Consider the following 13,382-nt stretch of genomic DNA (forward strand, 5'->3'; position numbering starts at 1 on the left):
GATATGGTACAGATAATTAAGATTTTTGCCACTTGGCATGGAGCTGTTTAAAAGTGGCTGGCTTCTGGGATAAAGTTACAAGGGCTTTGACAGAAATGGTAGGTGAACCTATAGCATGTACTATGGGCCGTTGCCCTTTGGGAAATGTGATGAAACTCAAAGCAAGTAATCGGAAATTAGTTGCCTTAGCGCTATTATTGGCTAAGCGCAGGGTCTCAATTCATTGGGGCGTCAAGCCAGCACCACAAGTAACACATTGGCTAAGAGATATTGCATATTGTCGAGATCAACTTATTTGCTATGGGGAGAAACTGCCAAATGCTTCAAGACCACGTGAAATTTGGGGGCCTTTCACTGATTATATATTAGCTCATTCAACTGACTATTGGCAAATATTGAGCGGTTACTGTAGTTGATGTATGTTTTTCCATTGAACCGAATGCTGTTGTGACATACCTGATTTTAATGATATTGTAACAGCTTACTGCTATGTATTCTGCAATATAGTGTAAATGATGAAGATGTTCTATTGATGTTATCATATGAAAATAAATAAATATTTTTTTTTTAAAGAACTCTCTCATTAATCTGGCCTGGATTCACCCTGGTAGTATCCTTTTACCAGGGAGGGATGAGGTGATTAATGATGAAGCATGCTACATTACTTGGGTGAGACCACCTCCTCCAAATATATTAAGACCCACAAGAGGTCTGGTACCTAGTGACAAATGCCTAGGAACAGGAAGTATCCTTCCAAATTAACATATTCACCGTACCTATTGTGTTTTGATGTTACAGCTTAAAATAACAGTTACAAATAGGGGCGAATGGCAAATTCAGGGGAATTTGAATAGGATGAAACTCCTGCCAACTCTAATTGTAACAAAACATAAATTTTTGATTGTGACGATTCAAAAAGCGAGTGCACTGCAAGGAAAATAAACTTCCAAGTAATCCTTCTAAAGAGAAAAATTAGAGTACTACCACATTTATAAGTCAATAATAAATCAATGTTCGGCATTTCTGTGTACCATTTGTATCGTCCAACAGGATCCCAGAATCCAGGTCTTGGGACATTGCATGGTCCTTGTGTTGCTTGCTTATAAAAGCTATAGAATTTAAGCATCATTTCATTGGAGGGCTGAAATGAACCTAAAAGAAAAATATTCAGACACTTAGAATCTCCAAACAGAATATTGGAAGACTAAAATAATGATCACCACTGGATTATTTTTAAATATGTCTGAGTGACTAACATGAAAGCAATATCCAATCAATTCTTATTTTCACAGCTGGTAAAATGACTTACTCTTTAGACATTTGTGAACCACCGATCCTATAAGCAGTAATGTGTTTTGTAGATGGGGAGCATTACCAATGACTGCCGTTTGGTTATTTTACTTCTGCCCAACATGGTTATTCTACCCTACTTAGCTGCCTACAATCAAATATACAACACATTGTGCACCTGGATTATTCCAACCCAATTACAGAATTCCTGAGATGGCTATAACTGTGTACTACTGCTAAATGGCTGTGCATTTTTCTATAAATTGAAATTATGTTCTTAAAAAGTCAACAGTTGGGTGGGAGCAATACATTTTACTCCTTTAAACCTTATTTGAGATGGCAACTGTTTAACATAGAGAAACTGAATTTATAGGTTAAATGTTCCTCAAACGTATCACATAACCCTAATAAAAGGTCTGGTTCAACTAAAAAATCCAATAATTAATATGCATGAACTGCTTGCATTATATTGTTTAATTACAATTAGACTGCTCTCAAAAACATGGCCTTTAATCCTTTAATTACTTCACACTGGAATGTAATGTGCAAGTAAGTAGAAACTAAATAGTTGTTATGCCAGCTTTTTGAATAGCCTCAACAGGCTGCAAAACGCGCAAGAGAAATCACTGTAGTTTGATTCAGACTTCCACAGGAATGGATACAAATTGATCTCAGAATACACAAATTAAACTTACAAATATTAACCAAGAATGTTTATTATTTTTACAACAAACATCTATTTTTCTTCATTTTTTTATTTAAAACTCTATATTCAAATTTTTTCAGCTAGTTGCGGCTCAACATCATTGTTTAGGAATACAATAGCACCAGAATATTTTGCTCACTTGAAGATCATGATACCAATAAACTCAGAGATACCACAGACACTCTAAGAGCATGTGTTTGTTTTGTCATGGATGTGAAATGTAATATATCCTACGGTTCATCCAACATTTGAATGATAGATATAAAGCCACAAAAGCTAACCACCCTCAGGTGGAGTAGCTATCAGATACATTCTTGTTTAATACAATGTGAACTCTATCACAGCTATTCACACATTAGCCCACTTAAAGGCATCTTCCCATGGACTAGCTCTCCTTCTAGGTCCATGACAGACGAGACATGGATCACATATTTCTACCTGTGCCATGAACAAATGTTCTCTGGCTCCCACTTTGAAAAGAAACTATTTGCTACCCGTGGTTCTAAAAGGTTATAAAGTCATAGGAGCAAACATAGCACACTGCTTCTCTACATCAAGGAAAGCTGACCAATAAATGAACTGGCGAACATAATAAAAATGATATAAAGTGTAGAAATCAAACAGGAAGGCTAATGCCATCTGGTACTGTCCTGTCCATCTGAAGAGATCACTATTGCTGTAAGACTTACCTGTAGAGGCTACCAGGCTCCCTATGGAATGAGTGATGGCAGGATTGGTCAGAGTAGCGGAACAACAGGAAAATATTTACGATCTTTTCTAAATTGCACGGAATAGTTTAAAAACATGAGTTATTGGTATAAAGAAGAGAAGAAGCCTTCGTGGTTTCAGAAAATTAAAAATGTATTCAATCCTGACAAGAATATTGAATCGCGTGGTGGAAAATTACTTCATAAGTACAAGACACCCGCAGCATATATAGAAGGAGAATATGGTTATCATACTGTTCTCTGGTTTGAAAATTGGATGCTTTATACCAAAGATGATGGTGTTTTAGCCTGGCCAGACGATGGATCGTTTAATGTTAAAGTTTTAAGAAATTTAAGAGATAAAATGATGGCTCTTTCACCAAGACCCAGACCCACTCAATTTGAGGCTTTAGTTGAATGGGAAGTTGAAATGATGGAACTTGAGCACGAAAATTGGGGAACTCCGAGAGGCATAGATAGGGAAACCCACCAAGATAAAGTTCGTCGTTGGAGGAAAGGAGACATGTATGAAGGATTGTATCCGGTTTTAGAAATGGTTATAGAAACATCAGGTCAAAAGAATTCCCAGAAAAAAGGACATCTTGATCAAGAATTAGATGATGCAGTTTTAGAGGATATTTTAAATAGTCCTCCACCTTATCAGCCAGGTTGTTCACATTCTACTCCAAGGAGTCTTTCAGGAATTTCTCCTAGTGCACCTAGGGAGATTGAAGATTCGCCTAGATTTATGAGATTACCTGAAAGAGCGAGATCGAGAAGCAAAACAAATACTCCAAGAGAAAGTTCGAATTCGAGAAATAATTTCCCGAAAAATGATAAGAAGACAGAATTGCCTGGAGATATACCAAATATTACAGAATATTTAAAAGCAAAGGGAGAATTAATTCAACAGTTAACAAAAGGCATGGAAGCAGTGACAGTTCCAGTTACAATTGGTCCTGTTGTACCAGTTTTTGACCAAAGTGAAAATAGACATTCTGTTGTAACAAATCCTTTAAATGCAGAAATTCAAAAAGTGGCTGAAAAATGTTATTCTGAGTTAACAGAAATCCACAAAGATAACACAATGCCAATTTTAACTTTAAATCGAAGTTTGTCAAATGTCACACCATCAGCTGCAGAATCAGATTCTGGTTCCATAAATAAAACAGATTTAATACAGATTCCTCAACAAGTTCCCGAGTCTAAACAACTTGATGTTGCAAAATTAAAAGCAGATTTAGAAGAATTAATTATTGGCACAATTGGTACTGACTGTTTAAAGCAATATCAGGATGATGAATTGTTATTCATTTGCAAGAGCATTCAGTGGAAAACTAAAAATAAATATGAGCAATTTGAAGAGGTGGCTGCTGAATTGGAAATAGATTTGACTCGCCAGAAACAATTACAAAAGCATTACAGAGTGGATTTTTCTGAGAAAGATATAGAGAACCTAAATACCACAGGCAGAATAACTCATATAAAAGAATTAATTGTGTTTTTAAAAAGATTAGGTGATTTAAGTAAATGGAGAGTTAAATGGACAAAGAAAAGAGAAGAAGAAAAGAGAGAAAGAGGAGAAGTCTTTGGTGAATTTCCTATGAGGGAAATAGCTGGTGGGGGTTATGTTCATGTTCCATGGACAAGACAGGATATTCTACTCTTTACAAATGATTTTCCTCGGCTGAGAGAAAAACCGGTGGAATGGTATCGTCAGGTTGACAGATTCATTAAAGTCTCAAAAGTTCTGTGGATTGATCTTGATTGTTTCTTTGACATTGTTGTCCCGTCAGATCTTTGGACAGAATGTAAAATTTCTGTTAGTTGGCCCAAAGAGGAACCGCCTCGACATAAAGTAACAGGTGCTCCTTCAGACATTGTGTCAGGCTGAAAGACAAGATTCCTGCAAAAGAAGTAGATTGGGTTAAAATAGACAGAACGAATCAAGAACCAAAAGAATCAGTTCATTCCTTTTATGAAAGGTTACTCCAGGTAAACAATACAGTGGCTATGAAAAATTAAGTGAAAGTGACATGAGCCACTTCATTTACAGGTTTGTTTATGGCCTGAGACCCGAGATTGGGGAAATGATTAGAAACGGAATTGTCGGTTGGCAATCACTTTCAGTTGATGACATCCTGAGAAAAGCAGAAGAAACTCAAGGAAAAGGCAATGTGGGCACAAGTGAAGGTAGATGAACAGCAGATAGCAACCTTAGAAAATAAAAAATTTCAGCAGAATCCAGGGATGTTCAAAGGGAACTTTACAAATAAGCCAAAATGTAATATAAATATTGAAGAACTAAAACAAAAGCTACCTTGTTTTAATTGCGGCGAAATTGGACACTGGAAGCGCGAGTGTAAAAATCCGCCCAGAAATAAAAAAAAATCATCATTAAATCCACAGATGCAGAGTGAGATAAATCAGCAGCAACAGCTACAGCGACAGTTAAATGAAATAACTCAGCAGCAACAGCTACAGCGACAGTTAGCGAATCAGTAGAACCAATTGAATCAACAGAACCAAATTCCACAGCCACCCTTGCCAAATTGCATGAATACACAGAGATACAGTCCAGAGACGGGTTTCTGCGGAGCTGAACAGGTAAAAAGATCACAAAAAGTAAATGTGTCAAGTGTCTCTCAGCAATTTTGGCTAAAAGAAAATGAGAGCAGTGACTCAGAGGATTTCTCATGACGGTGCCTGAGAGAGGAAGAGTGTGTGCTTGGAGCCACTCTTGAGGTAGACCAGTCAGGTCCATTTATAAATGGTAAAGTGAATGACAAAGATATCACTTTTCTTGTGGACACTGGTGCTACCCGTTCTACTGTTAGATCAGTGGAAATTGAAAATCTTCCTCTCTCGGATGAATCCATCCAGGTAGTTGGTGTAGCTAATTAGCAGATCAAAACAGACTTGACAAAGCCAGTTGATGTAGAAATTGGCAATTATAAAGATAAGCACAGATTTGTTGTCTGTAACTGCAGTCCTGTTAATCTTCTAGGACGTGATCTGCTATGCAAGATGAATTGCAAAATGTATTGCTCACAGGAAGGTATTGAGCTTCAAACTTTAGAAGAAGATGGTCTTTATAAATTGACACTGCTAATGGTTGACGAAGAAAATAAAATGTTCCCTGCTTTTGATAAAAATAACTTACCTGAGGAATTCAAAAAGAGACAGTAAATCCGAAAATTTGGGATCTTACTGGTGATGAAATGGGTTTAATGAAACATGTGGACCCAGTAAAAATTACTGTGAGACAGGGAATAGACTTTCCAAATATTTCCCATTACAAAATGAAACCTGAAACTATTGAGGGTGTCATTCCCGTGATTGAAAAATTCATTAAGCAAGGTGTTTTGAGAGAAATTGAAAGCAGCCCATGTAATTCACCGATTATGGGAATTAAAAAGCCAAACGGAACGTACAGATAGTTAAAGACCTGCGAAAGGTTAATAAGATAGTTGTTCCTTGCTGTCTAGTTGTACCAAACCCAGCAGTAATTCTATATCAGATTCCACATGATGCAGAATGGCACACGGTCATTGACCTATGTAACGTCTTCTTTACGGTTCCACTGCATCCAGATAGCCAACAAATTTTTGCGTTCCGGTTCCAGGATAGCATATTAGCATGGTGTTGTATTCCTCAAGGGTATACTGAGAGTCCATCTATCTTTAATCAGTTGTTAAAGAAATCCCTGGAAGATTTCAAATTACCTGGAGAGTCAACATTGGTCCAGTACATAGATGACCTCCTTATTGCAGGAAAAACAAGGGAAAATTGTGTAACTGACACCATTACACTTTTGAATCGATTGGCAGATGAGGGACAAAAAGTGTCACCTGCAAAACTACAGTTTTGCAAACAAGAGGTTAAGTACCTTGGTCACAGAATTGCAAAGGGAATCAGACAAGTGACAATTGAGAGAATAAAAATTATTCGAGCAATACAACCACCGACAACACAAAGACAGATCAGGAGGTTTCTAGGAATGGTTGGTTATTGTCGCCAATGGATTTGTGGGTTTTCAGTAATTGCAAAACCTTTGCAAAGATTAACGAAGGCAGACATAAAAGACCCAATTGTTTTGACAAAAAAAGAATTAGAGGCTTTTGAAAAGCTAAAGAAAAGTCTCTGTGAAGCACCAGCATTGGGAATGCCTGATTACGACAAGGAATTTGAGTTATACTGTAGTGAAAGGGAAGGTTGTGCATTGTCAGTTCTCATTCAGAAACATGGAAAGATGAGAAAACCTATAGAATACTTTTCGGCTGTTCTTGATCCTGTTGCAAAAGCATTGCCAGGTTGCTTAAAAGCAGTGGCTGCAACAAGTGTAAGCCTTGAGCAAAGTGAAGGAATCATAATGGGATTTCCTGTAAAAGTGTATGTACCTCATTCAGTTGAGACACTTCTTACCAGAAGTAAAACACAGCACCTGTCGAGTAACAGATTGACCAAATATGAAAAAGTTATTCTGGGATCAGATAATGTATCCATTGAGAGATGTGTTAATCTCAATCCAGCAACACTTTTACCAGATAGTGTGGTTTCTGAAAATGACAATGAAGCTGATGATGTTGATCATGAGTGTTTGGATGTTTTGGAATACTGTACTAAACCCAGAAAAGACATTAAAGATGTGCCTTTACCAGAGTCAGACATTGTTTACTTTGTTGATGGCTCCTGTTTAAGAACAGATGAAGGCATTCTAAGAGCAGCGTATTCAGTTTGCACAGTTTTTGAAATTGTGGAGGGTTCAACTCTTGAAGGAATTCGTTCAGCGCAAATGGCAGAATTAGTTGCTTTAATTCGTGCCTGTGAAAAAGCAGCAGGGAAAAAGGTTACCATAGTGACTGATAGTCAGTATGGATATGGCGTAGTCCATGACTATGGCCAGCTTTAGGTCTCAGAGAGGTTATTTAACCTCTGCGGGAACTCCAATCAGGAATGCAAAATTGATCAAAAGACTGATCGATGGCATTCAGTTACCAGAGAAAATAGCTGTTGTTAAATGCGGAGCGCACAAAAAGGACAAGATTACATAACTAAAGGAAATGCCTTTGCAGATGAAACTGCACAATACTGTGCGAAAAATAATCTTTCACTTAATCGGGAAAAGGATAATGACCATATAATGAACTCTCTCGTGCTAATATCTGTGGTAGAAACATGGCAGGGAGTGAAAGACTTACAGGATAAGGCAGACGAGGAGGAGAAAAACACATGGCTCAAAGAAGGTTGCAGACAGCAAGAGGAAGATAGAATTTGGGTTTATAAAGATGGCAGACCTGTTATGCCCAATTGCATGATTGCTGACATGGCACGGATGTACCATGGACCAGGTCACTTAGGAAGAGACACTATGATCAGACAGTTCAGGGAGACTTGGTATAATCCAAAATTTAGGGTTATTGCAGAGTCACTTTGCCAGCGTTGCTTGATCTGCCAACAAATCAATCCAAACAGGAAAACAGTTGTAAGCATGGGATCTATAGGACGGGAGGGTGTTCCTTTTACTAGGTTGCAAATGGATTTCATGGACATGCCACAACATAACAAGCTGAGGTACGTTCTTGTTATTGTCTGTTTGTTTTCAAGATGGGTGGAAGCGTTCCCGACACGTCACAATGATTCAATTACTGTGGCAAAATTGCTTTTATGGGAGATCATACCTAGATATGGATTTCCAGTAACTATTGAAAGTGATCGTGGCACACACTTTGAAAACAGACTGATTGAATTAATTTCTGAGGCCTTTGGCATTAAACAAAAGTTGCACTGTGCTTACAGACCAGAAGCATCAGGTGTTGTTGAACAGATCAATGGCACAATTAACCCCTTCGCTGCTCATGACTAGCTCTGCTCGTCATGAGGCACGGTTGAGCTGTGCTTATGACGAGCTGAGCTCGTCATGAACAATGGGGATCATCCAGGATCAGCACAGGAGGTGAAAAGCCATAGCAGCCAAGTTGTTAAAAACAGAATTTAAAAAATGTGTCAAGCTACAGGAATAAAGTGGACTGATGCACTTCCACTTGTTTTGATGTCTTTGAGAAGCACTCCAGATAAAAGAACAGGTCTTAGCCCTCATGACATACTCATGGGAAGGGTTATGAGACAGGCTTTTGTTCCAGTTGGAAAATTGTTAGCAATAAATGATAGTGCAATTTTAGACTACTGTAAGCAGCTCTCTGATGTCGTAACTTCTGTAGTCCATCAGGTGGGAACAGATGTGATTTCAAAAGAAAAGGAGCAGGCTCATGATCTATTGCCAAGAGACTGGGTCAGGACAAAGGTTCATCGGAGGAGGAACTGTTTGGTACCCAGGTGGCAAAAAGCAAGACAGGTGATACTAGTCACAACAAATGCAGTAAAGTGTAAGGGGTTGAAAAGGTGGGTGCATGCAAGCCACACCATTCGTGCACCAGCACCTGATAACCCTGATGAAGATAGTGACGACACTACAGCTGATTCAGATTCAGAAGGAGAACCTGAAGATACAGATTCTGAAGATCGACAGGGAAGTCGACATCTGGAGAATTCAGAAGCAGATCAAGCATCAAATGAAAACGATTTAGACATCATTGTTGTTGATTCAGAAAATGATGAAGATGTTCTAGAAAAAAGAACTGAAAAAGAAACTGTGTCAGAAGAGATTCAAGATCAGGAGAGTATTGAAAAGCAGATTGAAAGCAGGAACGGGAAATCTAGAACTGGGAAGTTGGAAGTAATTCCGAAGAAAAGGACGAATTGCCAAGTACCAGCTACAGATATGTTGTTCCCAACGGAGTGAAGCTGCCGAGTAAAGAAATTCCTAGATACAGTATTGAAATCTCTGAAACTGACTCGGATGACAGTGATGAAGAGTCTGAAATAAGAAAATTCAGAAAAAGAGCTTGGAAAGCTGAATGTAATGAAATTGACCCTAAGAAGAAACTCTTGAGAAAAGGTGATATCTGGCCAAAAGAAGACTTGAAATTCAAATTGGTGAACAGATCGAAAGAACAGGTTAATGAGATATCAAGTCAGAAGAGTTATTCAGACAAAAAAGAGCAAGTTGGAAAGAAGATTGAAGTAATTACTAGAAAAAGCAAGAGACCATTGAGGTCAAATCAGAAGTATAAGTCTCCAGAGTGGGCCTATATATTAATTCCACCAGTAGTTGAGGTTAGCAGTAGCAGCCAGGAGGATTTGGAAGAAAATAGTGACAACGATTAGGTTTAGCTTTGAGTTTAGCTTTGAGGTTTGCTTTTGGCATAAGGCTGAAGAAATTGTGTTAGGTGACACAAGGTCGAAGAAATTGTGTTAGCTGGATACACTTTATGGACGCAAGGTCGAAGAAAAGCTGTTAGAGGGTTACTAAAAAAAAAAAATTACAAAGGGGAGGGTGTTATTTTAATTAATTAGATACTAATTTTTAATTTTGTTTTTAGTAGAGCTGAGTAAAAATGCCTAATACTGACAATTCAAGGTGTGCAATTCTTAGAAGATGTTGTAAAATGTCTTCCATTTGTGTGATTCTAATCATTCTAGTTTGGTTAATTTTGGCAGTCATCTTTCCTCTTGGCATAGACAAAGAGGATTACAAGGTGAACTTGACAAGCAAAGCTGAATCTAAACAAGCTGTTCATGATGTTGCAGGCAAAACTAACAGGGTTATTGAGCATAAACGAGAGATCCATCAGGACAGATCTGTTGGAGATTTTTCTACTAATTCTTTTTCAAGACTCTTATTGGAGTACGTTAGAGTCATGGATGTTCAAGATTGTTATGTGTGCGTTAAGCTTCCTACTTCAGTTTCTGAAGGGGTCAAGTATAATATGCTTCCCCTTACTTATGGAATAACATGCAGTGTTATATTAAGCTTGGTTTATCAACCAGGACGACTGGAGTACTATTACTCAGACTTCGATGGGATTTTTGCTAACTTAAAGGTTGTGCATAGTCTTAACAAAGTTAGGCCTGCTAAACAGATGAGGGAATTCTTCCTGGTAACTAATGAACTCACTTACGAGTATGCTTACAAGAATAATTTAACTTGTAAAATGAGAAATGAAGAAAGATCTTTCCTTGATCAGGTTGAGGAGAGGAGGGCGATTTACAAAAGGAATGAGATGCTGAAACAGACTAAATCTAGGTTTTGGCAGCTTGAGGACGAAAAACTTAATGAAAATAGATATGCTGCTATTCACATAGATGATCCAGTTAGTGGAAAGTCCTGCATTAGAAGAGATAACACGCTTTATGACAATTATTTTGTCGGTGCTAGCCAATGTGAGGACACTTATCGAATTGTAGGGGGTTGGGGATTTAAAGGTGGTAAAGACCCAATTTTCCCAGGAATCTATTTTGTCTGTGGGAACAAAGCATATTTCAGTCTCCCTGACCATTGGTACGGTACATGTTACCTTGGTCTTGTCTTTCCTAAAATTTTCCATGTTGACAGAAATGGGGAAGGTTCATTTGAAATTGGCAAACACCTGAATAGATATAAAATAGAAAGTTTTTCTGAGATCATGGGAGATATTTTTGGCGCAATAATTCCTATGGTAGGAATTACCCTGAATGCAGTTAAAATCAGAAAGGTTTCCACAATTGTTGACAGGTTGTCCACTGATACTGCAAGCGGTTTCCAGTTGGTTAACACTGAGCTCATTGCCACCAGAAGCATGGTTATGCAGAACCGGCTTGCGTTAGACATTCTCCTAGCAAAAGAGGGAGGAGTCTCTGGGATTTTGCATGTTCAGCACTGCTGCACATATATCCCAGACAAAAGTCAGAACATAGAATTGTTGATCAAGAATATCACTGAAGTTCACTCAGAAATAGAACCTATGGAAAGTGACAATTTTTCAGAACGTTTGGCTAAAAGATTTGGGGCAATTAGAGAATGGTTTGCTGAAATTGGCAGTTCAATCATTGGCAAAGTACTTTATCCTGTAATAATCATTGTTATAGTGACACTTTTGTTAAAAATCAGTTGCATGATTCACAAGAGAAAGAAGCATGTGAGGGAAAAGAAACAAATTTATAAATTCAGAAAGGCTCAGGAGAAGGAAATAGAAATGGATGAATTTCGCAGGGCTCAATATGAGAGTTCCAGGCAGACTGATGAAACAGGAGTTTAGATTTACTAACACACAGAGAAAGATCATTATATGACATTACTAAAAGTAAAATTTTAGAGTACATTTTTGGGTTTTGTTTGGTGATTTATAAATCCCCAGATGAGGGAGTTGATGAAGCGGACTTTAGAAATAAGTTTAGAATTAAGTACGCTGATTTAAAACTCCCATAATTTTTAATTCACTAATGAGTGTTGCATGTTTTTGTACTAATTCAACCTAGAATAATGTGCACCTACATAAACATTTGGGTTTAATTATATGTGCTCTTGTTGTGTTTGTCATTTTGTTTTAAATAATATATTTACCTTGTCTTTCGTTTTGTCAAACATTAATTGCGGCTGTTTCAAATAATAGCATGTGCATTCTTTTAAATGTGCTTTTGTTTATGTCGTGTCTTTTTATGTGACTGTGCTATGTTTGTCTTTTGTATGCAAAGCTAGGTAACATAGACTAATGAGTTAACATTAACAAAGGGGGTGGGTAACATAATAATTATCATTTATTTAATTAATTGTTGTCTTGTGTTTCCTTGCATACTAGAGTCATGCTAAAAGAGGCCTGTGGCCTATTTCTAAAATGGATGTCTGAAGTCCTGTCAAAGTTGGGCCTTGCACAGCAGCATATGAAAAGGAAAATATCTTCTTCAATAATTCTTTGAAAGACGCTCGTAAAAGCAAGGCCGTGTGGAGCATTGAAATGAACATTGATAAAACTTTCATTGCCAAGGACAGGATGTGTAGCGGCGGAAAGGAAGCAACGGATGATTTTGCTAATGTTGCGAGCCTCGGAAGAGCCTGTGACACACATAATCAATGAACAATGCCACTCTTGGGGAAACGTGATTTTTGCTATGTGAAAGGCAAATGACTTCATCGAGTGACATTTCTCGACCAATCGTGCTTCGTGTCGCTCGGATATTTGTATTCTTTTAGTTAGTTTTAGATAGGAAAAAGGTATAAAAATTGCCCCCTTGGTAAGAGCACTGTTGGCTCGTTCCTGTGCTCCAGAGATGCTGTCGGACTTTTGACTCACGTAAGATCCATCGAACTTTACTTTTTCCCTTTAGGTTTTCTTTAGTTAAGTTAGGGAAATAGGTTTTAGGGAAACATTTCCTAAAGTTTGAGCACCTCTCATGCTGATTTTGATTTGAGCTGACAGTCGAATGTGCCTTTCTAGTAAATAATTCTGCTTAATAAAATTGCTAATAAAAGAATTTGAGCTTGAAAATGCATTTTGCTTTATAATAAAGTTAATAAAATAGATTTTGAAATGACAAGCTGGACTTGTTCGTTTCCTTGAGTTACCATTAGTTAATCCATTGCCTATGATTCTGACTTAATTAAATGTATATAAAGTGTTTCTGAATAATGAGGTCATATGATTCAGTTGGTCAATTCATGTCTCAGTCAATTAAGGGCCTAATGTTAGATTTATGAATTATGGTGAGTATCATGGTGTAGAGTTGTTCATATGAGACTGAATTTCCTTTGGCCCGCTGGATCACTTTCATATTGTTAAGGATCAATACTGTCTATGGGTCTT

General features: G+C 37.6%; 1 protein-coding gene across 4 annotated transcripts in view; it reads right to left on the reverse strand.

Annotated features, from left to right (window-relative positions):
- The window catches only part of ACBD5 (acyl-CoA binding domain containing 5), a 308,366-nt gene that overhangs the window by 272,103 nt on the left and 22,881 nt on the right, over window positions 1-13,382 (reverse strand). For all 4 annotated transcript variants that reach the window (XM_086941614.1, XM_086941613.1, XM_086941615.1 and 1 more), the window contains one exon: window positions 1,032-1,152. In XM_086941614.1, coding sequence (XP_086797740.1) covers window positions 1,032-1,152 — 121 coding nt within the window. The remainder of the gene's footprint in view (window positions 1-1,031; window positions 1,153-13,382) is intronic.

This window comes from Lissotriton vulgaris, chromosome 10 (genome assembly GCF_964263255.1).
Source record: "Lissotriton vulgaris chromosome 10, aLisVul1.2, whole genome shotgun sequence".
In the NCBI taxonomy this organism is placed as follows: Eukaryota; Metazoa; Chordata; class Amphibia; order Caudata; family Salamandridae; genus Lissotriton; species Lissotriton vulgaris.